This window comes from Salvia splendens, chromosome 5, assembly GCF_004379255.2.
Source record: "Salvia splendens isolate huo1 chromosome 5, SspV2, whole genome shotgun sequence".
Lineage (NCBI taxonomy): Eukaryota > Viridiplantae > Streptophyta > Magnoliopsida > Lamiales > Lamiaceae > Salvia > Salvia splendens.
In genome coordinates, this window is record NC_056036.1 from 12,215,055 (window position 1) to 12,228,054 (window position 13,000).

General features: G+C 38.7%; 1 protein-coding gene across 1 annotated transcript; it reads right to left on the reverse strand.

Moving 5' to 3' along the window:
• Window positions 1-1,817: 1,817 nt before the first annotated feature.
• LOC121805806 lies at window positions 1,818-6,340 on the reverse strand. Its single transcript, XM_042205813.1, has 4 exons — window positions 5,293-6,340; window positions 5,063-5,212; window positions 3,077-3,262; window positions 1,818-2,238 (listed from the first exon to the last, which is right to left on the reverse strand). Exons 1-4 carry the CDS (start codon window positions 6,232-6,234, stop codon window positions 2,158-2,160), a joined length of 1,359 nt encoding a protein of 452 aa, XP_042061747.1. The 5' UTR covers window positions 6,235-6,340; the 3' UTR covers window positions 1,818-2,157.
• Window positions 6,341-13,000: the final 6,660 nt, after the last annotated feature.

The following is a 13,000-nucleotide window of genomic DNA, read 5'->3' on the forward strand; positions in this document are numbered from 1 at the left end:
TTTTTGAGCAACCAGATTTAGCTTTGAATAGTCGGTTTTTTGGTATTTGTTTCGTCTATGATGCTCTGACTTTTAAATTTTTAATTAACTCTGACTTAAATATTTGTAAACTCCCTGCAATCTGCATGCTACATTAAAATTTAAATCAATTCCACATAAAAAAATTTATAGCCAAACATATTGTAATATTATGTGTGGCCCAATTTGACCTACTACCCAAACCTAAAAACACTCAATACCCACTTATCTTGATGATACGATTAACGAAAGTAGCCTTCGACACATGATTTTATTCACTTTTGTTTTGTGAGTTAGTAAGGAGAGAATAAAATGAGTTAGTAGAGAGAGAATAAAATAAAAATAGTGATATTTCTATTTTAGAAAATATGTCAATTATAGTGAGACGTCCAAAAAAAGAAAATAATGTACTACCGCTTGTATGGAATGAATAGTGTTTAATGACCTACAACTTGATGAAATTTTGAATATCGAATTTTGATCTAATTAAATCGTACTTTGGTCATTGTTATGCACCAAATGAGTTGTCTACCTATAATGTCCCTCAACCCCTCACTATATACACGAGCTTATATGTAATGTAAGTTATAGATTATTGTGATGCAATATTATTATGAACGAAATATAATACTATTGATAATACTCCATCTGTCCTATAAAAATAGAGAATTTAAAAATTATACGAATTTTAGTATAAAATCGTTAGTAATATAAAAGAGATTAAAATGATTAAAGTACTATTAGTGGATAATTAACCACGTTTTATTAGAAAGGAAAAAAATTGTCAAAAATTAAAGTAGACTAATTTTGGGATACAAACCGAAACAGCAAAAGTTGCCAAATTTTTGGGAATGAATGAAATATTGATAAAGGAAATAATATCGTATATAATTACCGGTGGAAAATTAAGATTCTTTACTATTTTCTTCTATGAAAAATAGAATAGTCTTGTTTTCATTTTGGTCCACCCATCAAAATTAGTTTCCAATAACAACACTTTACTATCTCTTTCTCTCTATCCATCATACTTTACCAATTTTGTATTTAAATCATGTCATTCATGATAATTTTTCAGGCCAGATGTAGTAATTTCGGCATATGAGATTAAATTCGTTGACCTTTCGAAATTTAGGATTCAATATCCCACATAAGATTTCTTTTTGTAATCGGTTTTTTTCATCTTTCCTACGCTAATCGTTAATCTTGATAATGAAACCCCAATTTTGAACCTCAAGCTTGCCCATAACATCCCCTCCTTCGCCTTCTCTCTCCCCTTCATTCCCCACCCTCATCTTATTATTATTGTACACTATGTATTTATTTGTGTTTACCTGCATATACATATATTTTTTTTTGCTTAAGCAGCAAAAGAAATTGAGCAACAACACCATATCCTTTCACATCAGTAGGGTTAGTTTTCAAATTCGAAATCTGCTTAATACTATCTAATTGTTAATATTACTTGATGTTGTGGAAAGTAGAAATACTACACTTGATTCTTGGCTTCTGGAAAGGCAAACGTGAGTTTGGGAGAACTAGGGAGATATGTTAAATTTAATAAATGGATAGTTTGGTCAATATATATATTTTGTTAGGAAGATAATTAAAAAAGAAAATGAAAAAACAAAAATCCGCATGCCTTGATCCCATATTACGAAAGGTCAGCGAATTTAATCTTAAATTCCGAAAGGTCAGCGAAATTAATCTCATATTCTAAAATTTCTCGTAATAAAATAGGGCTAAGTTATGGGCAGATTTGCAGGCTATGAATAAAAACCACACAGTAAAAAACCCAAACAAATAAAAACATAACAGACATTACCAAAAAAAGAAAAAACATAACAGAGACGTTCGTTAGATCAGAAACCCAATGCCAAAACTCAATATAATTGGCTAAGCATGGACTTGAGGTCCTTATCATATAACCTTTGTTTGACCAATTTTGCATATAGAGACATAACATCCAATGCAAAAGTGTTGAGGACAAAATCTCCTACGTAATGAATATCCAATATTGATTTGCAATCAATTCCAAAAGGCCATAACCAAGTGAGAGAGACAGCCCTTCTTAGTCTTCCATCATTGAAACTATAAAGGTTCTTTTTAAGCAGAATATATAACAGGCCAAGCATCCAAAGCTCACTTGTACTGCTGAGAAGCTTCCATTATCAGCTTATCCATGAATTGGCATTTCTTGTCAAATCCCCAACCAGGATTACTCTGCATAAATAAAAATAATTGAACAAAAAGACAAGATAACAATGAGATGTGTGACTTATCATACACACAAAACAGGGTCGCCCCTTAAAAACATTCAAATTTTCCAGCGAAGTAACAAAGCTACTATGAGGATAAGAAAACATTGCACTTGAGCAATCAAACCAAATCTTCAAATTCTATTTTTTGTTGTCTAGAGTCACCTCAAGTCTATCAATTCAATCACAATGTTGCAAGAGCTGGCATCAAGATTATTATCCAGCTAAGCTCTCATTATAGCTCATCCCTTGTAAAAGAGTCATCCCAAACTAAAATATTTGGAACTTCTATTCTAAAGCTACTTTGTAATTAATTAAGGTGTGCTCTACCCTTTTATCTTCATATTTTCATCTATGGTCGATAAAGCTAGAGTGAATTATATTTAACCGCATTTCCAAATTCCAAATGGGAGTGGCATAACAATACCATCAAAATACAACATTTAAATCACATTTCAGCATGCGTGCAAACCGAGGGAATGTAATCTGATTCTAGATTTTAATTTTGATTTGTATTCTAACCAGGAAAATAATAAGAATCCTAAAAACAAGGAAAATAGTGCAATCTTATTATTATTATTATTATTATTATTATTATTATTATTATTATTATTATTATTAGTATCTCAAATAATAATTTAAATAAGAATTTTACTTTAATTATTACATCTATTGGTTAATTGAATTTAACTAATTAATTTAAGCTTAGAAATGTAGTTTTCCCTGATACTTGCAATAATTTATCCAAAATCATTTTCCCAACAAACAAACAAGCCCTATGTTTAAGACGTCAAAGTTTTTACCTGCAATGAGAGAACAGCACGGTCAGTGAAACGTTTCACAGAAGCAGGTGCACTAGCTGGGAGAGTTTCAGCCACTCGTTCTAGCTCTCCTAGTTGTTGCTTCGCAGTCACTCTATCTGGACCAGCATAATGGTCTACAATCGATTTGATAAGAGGAACTCTAGTCATTGTTTCTTCCATAATTTCCTGGACAGATCATAAGTCAAACAAGTAAAGTTATTAATAGTATAAAGGATTCAGTATGAGTATCCTAATCCCATGGAAGAAGAGAATACATGAGTAACAAATAAGAAAATATGGAATACTTCACAAAACATTATGACCACCATATCCAAGGGAATAACAAATCAAGCCATCTCATCTTTTGTTCATTCCTCGAAGAATGAAATTTGACGCAAAACAAGGTAAAATGTCAATAACTTACATGCCTTCTTCACATGCATACTTCTCCAGCAGTAAGATTATAATACTAACGATAAATAATAAATAATAATAGTAATAATAGAAAAAAACTTCAACAGCAAATTAATCAATGTCCTGAGTTTGATTATAATATTCATTCTTTTATTTCATTTATATGAAACCAGTGTTCGCTCATTCAGCATGTTTTCTTTTAGTAGATGACCAGACCAGACCACCACCCTTTAATGAGGACTCACAACAAAGATGCAAGGCGAAAGACAGCAATAGACATGACAACTTGTAATCGCTTTTACTCTGTAGTTTCCTTTTTGATAAAACACATGTTTCAGTGAGGTTGCAATATCTCAGTGCTCATTCTTCTATAGAATACCAGAAATATTGAATGGCAATAATGACATGAAGAAACTTTTACTAGACAAAATCAAATTGTGTGATGTGCACACTGTTAAGAAAGAAAGTATAGTAAAAACTATACAACCAATATTACATACACCACCCAACTTCAGAACCTTTCAAAATAATGCCGAGTATACAAAATGAGTCGTTCATATTTCTAAATCCTCCAGTTTGTTCCAGTACAGGCTAAAGAAAATTAGGTTTAGGTCTAGGATTTAAAACCAATACAAGCTTTAAATCAACAACACATGCATGAATTCTGTACCTTCTATGGATTAATTTTAGTATATAGCATTATTGGTGCACCATGACTGATATTTTCTTGTCTCTATTCTGAAGTCTCTTTAACTCAAGAATAGTCTAGGGATGGTTCAAAAGCTAATCTAAAGTCCTTTGCGCTTTTGTGGGGTGATAGGTTAATGAGTAGAGATTGTGAGGTGTGTTCATCAATCTTATCATAGTCGTACAATTCCCTAGATATGTTCAATGGAATAGAAGAGTACAACTTAATACAAATACAATCCTTAATTGCATGAAATTGAGCTAGGGTTTAATCTGGGTTACATGTGTTAAAACCTTGTAAAGCATGCTAAGATTAGTTATTGCCAACTAAAAGGTTTCCCATAATTCATCGGTTTGTTTATATGCTCTAGTTTAGTAGTATAGTTTTCCTTTTAGATTAATCAGATCTTTCCAATTTAATTTGGCTAGACTGTACTTGCAGGTTAACTGCGATTTTAGAGCATTTAATTAGTACTTGATTATGTTTATCTGAGCTTGCATTTCATACTCTAAAACACGAAACAACTACTAAGCACCCAGCATGAAAATGCTAAAAGCAGAGGTCGGCAAATGGTACAAGCGAAAGAGAATCAAAAAGTATCCACAGAATCACTTTCAAAACATTAAATTCTAATTCCCCAAGACTAAAAGGGTTCTACAAGATTGTAAACCACTACTAATTATATGTGACTTCACACATGTATAAATTGCACCTTGCAACACCAACAAAGAAAATTCAATTTTCTAAACATACTACTATATAAGTTTCGGGATTCAAATGAAAAATCCATCAGGTGCCCCACGTAATTGCAGCCAAACAATAAAAGCTTAAAGGACCAATCACAAATTTTAATTTACACGAATCATAAGTGGTTCAAAATTCACCTCCCACTCTTCTTGATTCTTAATCCCTTCATATGCCATAAGGAATGGCTTCATCTTCTCGAGTGCATCACGAAGAGGAATAGGAGGTTTCTCATCAATATCAGGCTTTGTGCCAAACTCTTCCATGAAGTACTCTGGCTCACATTCAATCTGCACAAGCAACTCCAAAATCAACAACCAATGTACTCGAACCAAGCATCCAATCTAACTAAAAAAACAAACCAGATTACCATTAAGTTAGTTTCATATGCATCCAAAAGAGCCTCATCCATAGGAGACGGCAATACCCTGTTTGACAATTCCTCAAACCCTTCTGTCAGTTTGCTCATAACCTCCGGCCCCAGTCTCTTAGCCACCTTCTCCTCGGCAGCAGGATCCCCCAAAAACTCAGCAGCTCCATCTTCCTCTTCCTCATATCTCTCATCTCGGCTTCCTCTTGCCATGCCTCTTCCTCTTCCTCCTCCTCTCGCCATTCCTCTTCCTCTTCCTCCTCTGCGTCCATTTCCTCTCCCTCCTTCCCATCTTTCAGCTCTAACTTCGGGGCGAGCTCCGCCTCCACCTGCGTCTCCTTTTGACAATATCCCCACTGCCTTTCTCACTTTCTCCTCAGCACTCAACTGCACTCGAGGTTGTTGAGGCTCTGCTTTCGGCTTTTCCGGTTGTGGCGCAGGGGATACCCCGGGCTTCCCCCGACCAGCACCGGATAAAATACCGAGGATGCTCGACGGAATCGACTTGATTGGGGCAGGAGGAGCGTCCGATCCAGCGGAATCCGATTGTAACTCTTCGTACTTTGACAGAAACGACATTTGGGGATTAGGTTGCGGCGGCTGAGCTTCAGATTGCTCTGCTGGAGGCGAGAAAGAATTTGGGGAAACAAAACCAATGCCGCGGCCCCTTCCGAATGCGGTGGAGTTTGTGCCATTGTTGAGGGAGGAAGAGAAGAAAGGCGGAACGGCTCTGCCTCGACCATGGCCGTGCGGCGGCGGAGGGGCGGCGTCGTGGTTGGAAGTTTTGGATTCGTCTTCGGGTGGGGAATCGACGGTGAACTGGAAATGTGTTGGGGCGCCACGGCCTCTACCTCCGCCGCCTGACGAGGTGGAAAGAGCGGCGGGAATGGAGGATGTAGCGGTAGCGGGGCGGTAAGGGATTTTGGAGATGCTTCTTCTCATTTTGTTAAGGGGTTTTCGAACAGAGTGACGTATGAATCAAATCTAATGCAATTGACTTTGAGGAACTTTTCGCTTCGAACGATTTCTATTTTTCTTTACCTTTCTTTTCCTTTTTTTTCCAAAATATTAGAGCGGGATGCCCTCCGGACGGCAGCAGCGTGCTCGTTGCTGCACTAGTGCCGTCATCACAGACGAGGTCTTCGCAGAGAGCTCCGCCCTTGGCGACGGACGGACACGTGGTGGCTTCTAGTTGGTCATCACCCTTACTTGAATTATTTCTTTTTTTTTACTAAAAACAAAATATCTAATCACACCTACTTTATTTTTTCTTTTATTTTAACCTCTCTTCTCTCTCTTATTTTATTCTCTCATCTACTTTATTTAAATCACTAAATATAACTTTCTTAAATCATATTTATTTTTAAATTCGAAAAGAAACACCTCAAGTAACGTGAGACGGATGGAGTAACGTTTTTTTAAATTCGAAAAATATGAAAAATCATATTTAAATAAAAAATATTTCTTTGCTTCCCAATAAAAATATATCCATTTTTTATCCACTAGTAATTTATTTTTTTATTTTTTAATTCACATTTTCATCTATAAATACTCCATTTATTTTAGAAATTTGTAAGAACATCTCCAAAGGAAAGGGTAAATGAGCAGGTACAGAGAAATAACTACCGTATTTACTTCTTCTTGATAAAATTTCATGGTCCAATGGAAAATGTATTTGGGGAGGTATTATACCTTCTTTCATTTTGAGAAGATATCTTTTCCTCTTCTTGGAACAAAAGTTAAAAAGTTAGTATTTCAGTTACTATTAATGCATTTTAATATTATGAAAATATTTTTAGTAATTGAAGTGTTTAAATTGAATAATAAAATAGTGGGATGCATGAATAGTGTAAGAGCATGCCTTGGGGAAGAACACAGATGTGGGTGTTGTACTTTTGTTGAAGAGCAGAGAATTAAAAATGAATAAAAGTGGGTCTGGGTCCACATCCATGCCCTTGGAGAAGAGCATGTAGATGTTCTTACTCCCTTCATCCCTAAAATCTAAGACTTGGGAATAACACGAATTTTAATGTGACCTTAAGAGAAGTTGATGAAGTAGTGTTAGTAGAAAATAAGGTTCATATCATAAGAGAGAAACTTACCAAAAAAAATAGAAGTTAACTAATTTTGTGTAACTGGACCAATATGAAAAAAGAAGAATTTGAACTCCCTTCGTTCCGGCCTAGTTGAGACGTTTCTATTATGGCACAAGATTTTAGATAATACTGCTAGTGTTTAGTAAATTAAATTATTAATAGTGAAGTAAGAGAGAGAAAAAAGTAAGAAATAGAAAAAAGAATAAAATAAAAGTGAAGAAAGAATAAATTAGGAGAGAGGATAAAAGTAATATAAATAAGAGAATAAAATAGGATAAAAGAGTGAGACAAGAGAATAAAGTAATAGAGAAGTGAATTAATTATTGCCAAAAGGAAACGTCTCACTTAGGTTGAGATGTACCAAAAAAGGAAAACGTCTCACTTAGATTGAGACGAAGGGAGTACGTCTTAGTGCATGTCATGGGTGCCACGTGTTTTACCGTTATTGTTGTTAGAATGGGGAAGGATCCCCTCTTGTGCACAACAGGGGTGGTGTTTCAAAACACAACACTTTATGAATGAAAAACGGGTACAACAGGGGCTGCGTTTCAAAACACACACACTTTATGAATGAAGCGCAGGTATGCTTCCTTTTATCCTTTTTCTTTTTCCTTTTCTTTTATTTAATTGTGTGGGTAGGAAATGACACAAACACTTGCTGTGCACAACAATGGATCCATTTCCTGTTAGAATATAGAGAAAAATTATCGGTTATCTAATTCAACAATTGTGCATGCTAGGGTTGCACGATATCATGTCACCACATGACAGATGGCCCAGGTTTTGGGTTGGTATTAGAATAGCCTTAAGTACCACTCCCTCCGTCCTAAAAAATTGGTAAACTTGTAATTGATACGATTTTTAATGTGCAATTGGTAAAATAAGATTAAGATGAAAAAAGTAAGAAAGGGAGAGGAAAAGAGCAGTGGATGTAGTGTTAGTGGGGTCCACATTACTAGTGGTATGTAATTGGTCTAATTTTGTGAGACGGTCCAAAATGGCTAAACTAGTCTATTTTTTTAGGACGGAGAAGTACTACAATGCATGAGGAGTTTCCGAATTAGTCTTATTTTGAGGGGTAGAGAGATTTGTTAGATGCAAACACATTCTATATCGGTGAAGAAGAGAAGTTTGAAACTATACTCTATATGTCTGTCATTAATAGTCACAAGTTGACCCTACTCGAGTTTTAAGAATTGTAAAATAAAGTGAGTGAAAGCAATTAGTGGAATGTGAGTCCTATTTTTTATAGGGATATTGGTCCCTAAAACCATGCACTTTTGTTAAGTTTTGGTATTTTCCACGAACTTTATAATTGGTCTAAAAAATCACAAACTTTACATTTTGTTTATTACATGGCAGCCCAAATAAGATATATTGGCAAAAATCTCATTATACGTGGGTAACCGTGAAATTTTATGATATTTTAGATTACTTTTTAAGTTCGTGATAAGTGGGATAAAATGCTACGTAGAAAATCACGTTGATCTAGTAGTGCCAAGTAAGATTAAAAAAATGCACAGAAGTTGGTTAGATATGGTAATTGACATGCCATGGAAAATAACAAACAAAATGTTAAGTTTGTGATTTTTTAGACCAATTTTAAAGTTCATGGGAAATAACAAAATTTGCTCAGAGTTCATGGTTTTAGAGATCAATATCCCTTTTTTATAGTATTAGTTTTATAATAAAATATGAGTAGAAATAATTAGTGGAGTGTGGGTCCATTACCAAAAGTAAAAAATAAGTGTGACAAGTTTTGGCAGATTGACCAAAAAGGAAACTAGTGACAAATAATGATGGACGAATGAAGCATAAGTGTTTCCTATATCCAAAGAGTTTTGTTTGGGGACTTTTGGAAGTAACTCAAAAATAAATTTGTTTGATCTTGACACAAAATGGATAGTATCAAACTCATTTGCAATCAACAATCCTAAAAATGGTATTAGAGTCCAGGTTAAGGTCAGACCCGAAATGACGCATGTGAAAGTCAAGCCTAGAATGACCTAAAGACGACTATAATATAAGAAGTTCCCGTTATGGTCTCGGTTAGAGGGGGGTTTGTTGGGTGGAAACTCATAGCACATCGAAGAACAAGAGAATGTATGAAATAATATGAAAATTGATGGATTGACGAATTTTTGATGGTGATGAATGCAGGAAAATACAGATCACGACACAGAGATTTACGTGGTTCGATTTACTGAGGTAAATCTACGTCCACGGGAAGAAAAGAGGGCAGAGTTGTATTGCTTGATCTGTTTTCTACAGCTTACAATACAGACTTGCTATTTGATCTTTTATCTCTAGAGAACTTAACCTCTCCTATCTGATCTAAGTTCTATTTATACATTGAACTAAGATCGTGGCTTGCATCACCACTAACTAGGTCGTGGCTTACATCATCACTAATTAGATCGTGGATGTCGTGGAGGTCATGAGATCCTGCATGGGTCCACTACTAAATAGATCGTGTAGTGGAGGTCGTGGAGGTTCTGCATGAGTCCACTATCTCCCAGTTCGGTCGAATACTGAGACCGAACTGCTGAACTATTGCCGAGCAGCTTTTGCCGATCTGAGAGTAGAGCTTGATTGGTCGGCTTTTACCGAGCTGTAGGCTGGGCCGAACTCTTTGGTAATGCCGAACTGATTGGTCGGCTTTTACCGAGCTGTAGGCTAGGGCCGAACTCTTTGGTAATGCCGAACTGATACTCTTCCTTGGTCTTTGGGCTGATGGGCCGTCACTGCTATTGGGCTTGTTTAGTACGTACCCCATCACTACCCCCCCCGAAAAGCGAAGTGAATCACTTCGGCGAAGCGAGTCACTTCGGCATTCTGGATAAAGGTGCGGGGGAGGCTGACGTTAGGGGACGTGCCTTGCGCGTGACTGCATTAAATGCGACAGTAAAATCCGGCCGTTGAATCCTGAAAAGGTGGGATTCGAAACGGTGCGATGATTTTGAAATCTTCTCCGAATCTGATAAATACGTCCTTTCTTCATCAGTTGAACACTTTTGCTATTGCTTCTTCTGCATTCTCTCTCTTTTGCGAAAAAAATTTTCTTCCGCTTTCAAGAATTTCTTCCGAATTTCTTCAGACTTTCAAAGAGTAAGAACTATGTCTTCTTCTTCGTCTTCTGAGTCAGGTAGCGGTAGGAAAGGGGGTAAGGGGTCTTCTAGCCGGAAAGAATCCGGGGAGAAGACCGTAGAGTATTTTCACAGCATCTTGAGTAAGGATACTGTGATATCCTTACACGAAAAATATTTTTTTCCTGGGGGAAAGGTTGCGATTCCCGACGACCTTCATAGGGCTGACTCGCCGCCGGAGGGTTACGCCACCGTTTATGAAGCCGGCTTAGAATGCGGGCTTCGTTTCCCTCTTCCCCCTGCCTTTGTAGAGCTGCTAGATTTTTTTCAACTCCCTTTAGGTCAGGTGACTCCGAACTCTTGGAGGCACTTATCGGCCTTTGCTGCCGAACTGCGTAGGCTAGACAAGGATCTGTCTCTGAGGGCAATCCTTAATTTCTTCCAGTTTAAGAGGAAGGGGTCTTGGTTTTACTTGATCCCTTTACAGCCCTTTAGAGCCTTTTGTAAAACCAAATGGCCGAAATGGCAAAATCGCTTCTTTTTTTATAATAGGACTTCGGCTTCGGACTTTTCCTGGAGAGGGCCGAAGTCCGTTATTCCTCACCCTCGGGTAAGATTCCCATGATTAGGAAGCAGTACTCGGAGTCTGAGCTCGTCAAGGGCGACTTCTTGTTCGACTCCTCGTCTTCGGACGAAGAGGCTGAGGGTGAGGATTTCTTTTTTATGCATTACTGCTTTGACGACGAAAACTAACCTTGTTTTCTTGCTTTTTGGCAGTGTACATGCTGAATAAGATTAGCCGCAAATCCTCCGAGCTTAAGGAGCCGGAGAAAGAGAAGGCTACCAGCTCGGCGCCTGATGCCGAGAAGAATCCGAAGAGGCAAAAGATCTCTTCGGATCCAAAGAAGCCGGAGTCGACTTCGGCAAGTAGGAAGGGGAAGACCCAGAAGCCCCCAAGAGCGCCAGAGAAAGACGTGGTCTTGGCGCCTCCTTCGGAGCATATCTGTGAGCCATTTTTATGGCCCACGGACTTCGCCGAGGTGAACTTTCTTCTTGATTTTCTGGCCTTGCTTTTTTTCTCTGTATTTTTTGTAGCCCCTCTGTTGACTTTTTGCTTTTTCCATTTTCAGAGGAACGATATGCTCTCCAAGCTCGTCGCCGTCGAACTCTCCAAAGCGTCCAACGACTATGCTGAGATGCAGAGGAAGTTGGCGGCTGCTTGTCACCGGGCCGAGCAGGCTGAGGCAAACTTTGAGAAAGCCAGAGCTGCTAGGATTTCGGCCCAGGATGAAGCTCAGTTTGCCAAAAACCAGCTCGTCATCCAGCGAGAGCAGACGAAACGGAGGGATGCTGCTGCCGTGGTTGCCCAAGGAGAGGCTCTCCGTGCTTTCGCGGAGAAACTCTTTCTGAGCAACCAATTTTCGGCCTTTGTCGGTGATCTGCTGAAACTGATGACCGATAAAGCCGAGCAGGGTCCCGAAGTCATCCTGCCGCTGTACGGCCGAGAGATAGCAGCTCGGCTTCAGAGTCTGCCGGTGCTTGAGGAGCTTGCTTCGTCCTCGGTCCTGCTTTCTGCAGACCAAGTTCGTAGTTGCCGAGCTGACCGCGATGAGAACATGGAGGCTATCTTTGCCTCCATAGGGTCAGTTTCACCCGCTCCAATTTTCCATGGAGAGGATGATACCGAGCAGCATGAGCGGCAGACCGGCGATGAGCAGGCCGAGCAGGAGGCGCAGCAGATCGGCTACGGTGGCGCCGAGCAGGCTGGGGAGAGCAGGGAGGCCGAGGCTGAAGCTGAAGCAGACAAGGAGAAGGAAGCTGAACCTCACCGAGAAGGCGGAGACGAAGCTGGCGGAGTATGATTTCGTCTCCCTTCTCTTAGTTTAGTTTCTTCCTTCTTGTAAAATGGCCTTGAAGCCCTTGTGTAGAAAAAATTTTTTCTTATGAATGAAAAAATTCTTCTTTCTGCTCTTGTGTCTTCGTATAGCCTTTCGTACTCTCTTTTACTCCTGTTGTGGTTTACTACCTGCTCAGTAATCTGAAATGCCGAACTGACATAGCTGCTCTATATTCTGAACTCTTAAGGAGCTGGAGGTACTTCACTGGAAGCGGCTGTACTCTTCGGCTTTAGACGAAGCTGAGAAAAGAGCCATAGCTGACCAGGTGAAGAATGACGAACTCTTGGCTCGTTCAGTGAAGCTGGAGGCCGACAATAAGGACTTGGAGTCCGAAAAGAAAGATCTGGAGGCCGAGCTGAACACTGCCGTCGCTGAGAGGACTGCGTATGAGGATTTCATCTGCAGGCGCGGGGGAATGACCATCTCTGAAGTTCAGGAACGAGTTGACGAACTGTGGGAGGAATATCACGTACTCCGGAGGAACAATGCGCTGGAGAGCTCGGCTTGCCAACAAGTCGTGAAATCATTGCGGCGCTGGGCTTCTCGGTACGACATCATTCTTTCCCGGCGTCCCTCAATCGAGAGATTCCTTAGGCATTTCCCGCCAACAGATGGTCGCACTCCAGCT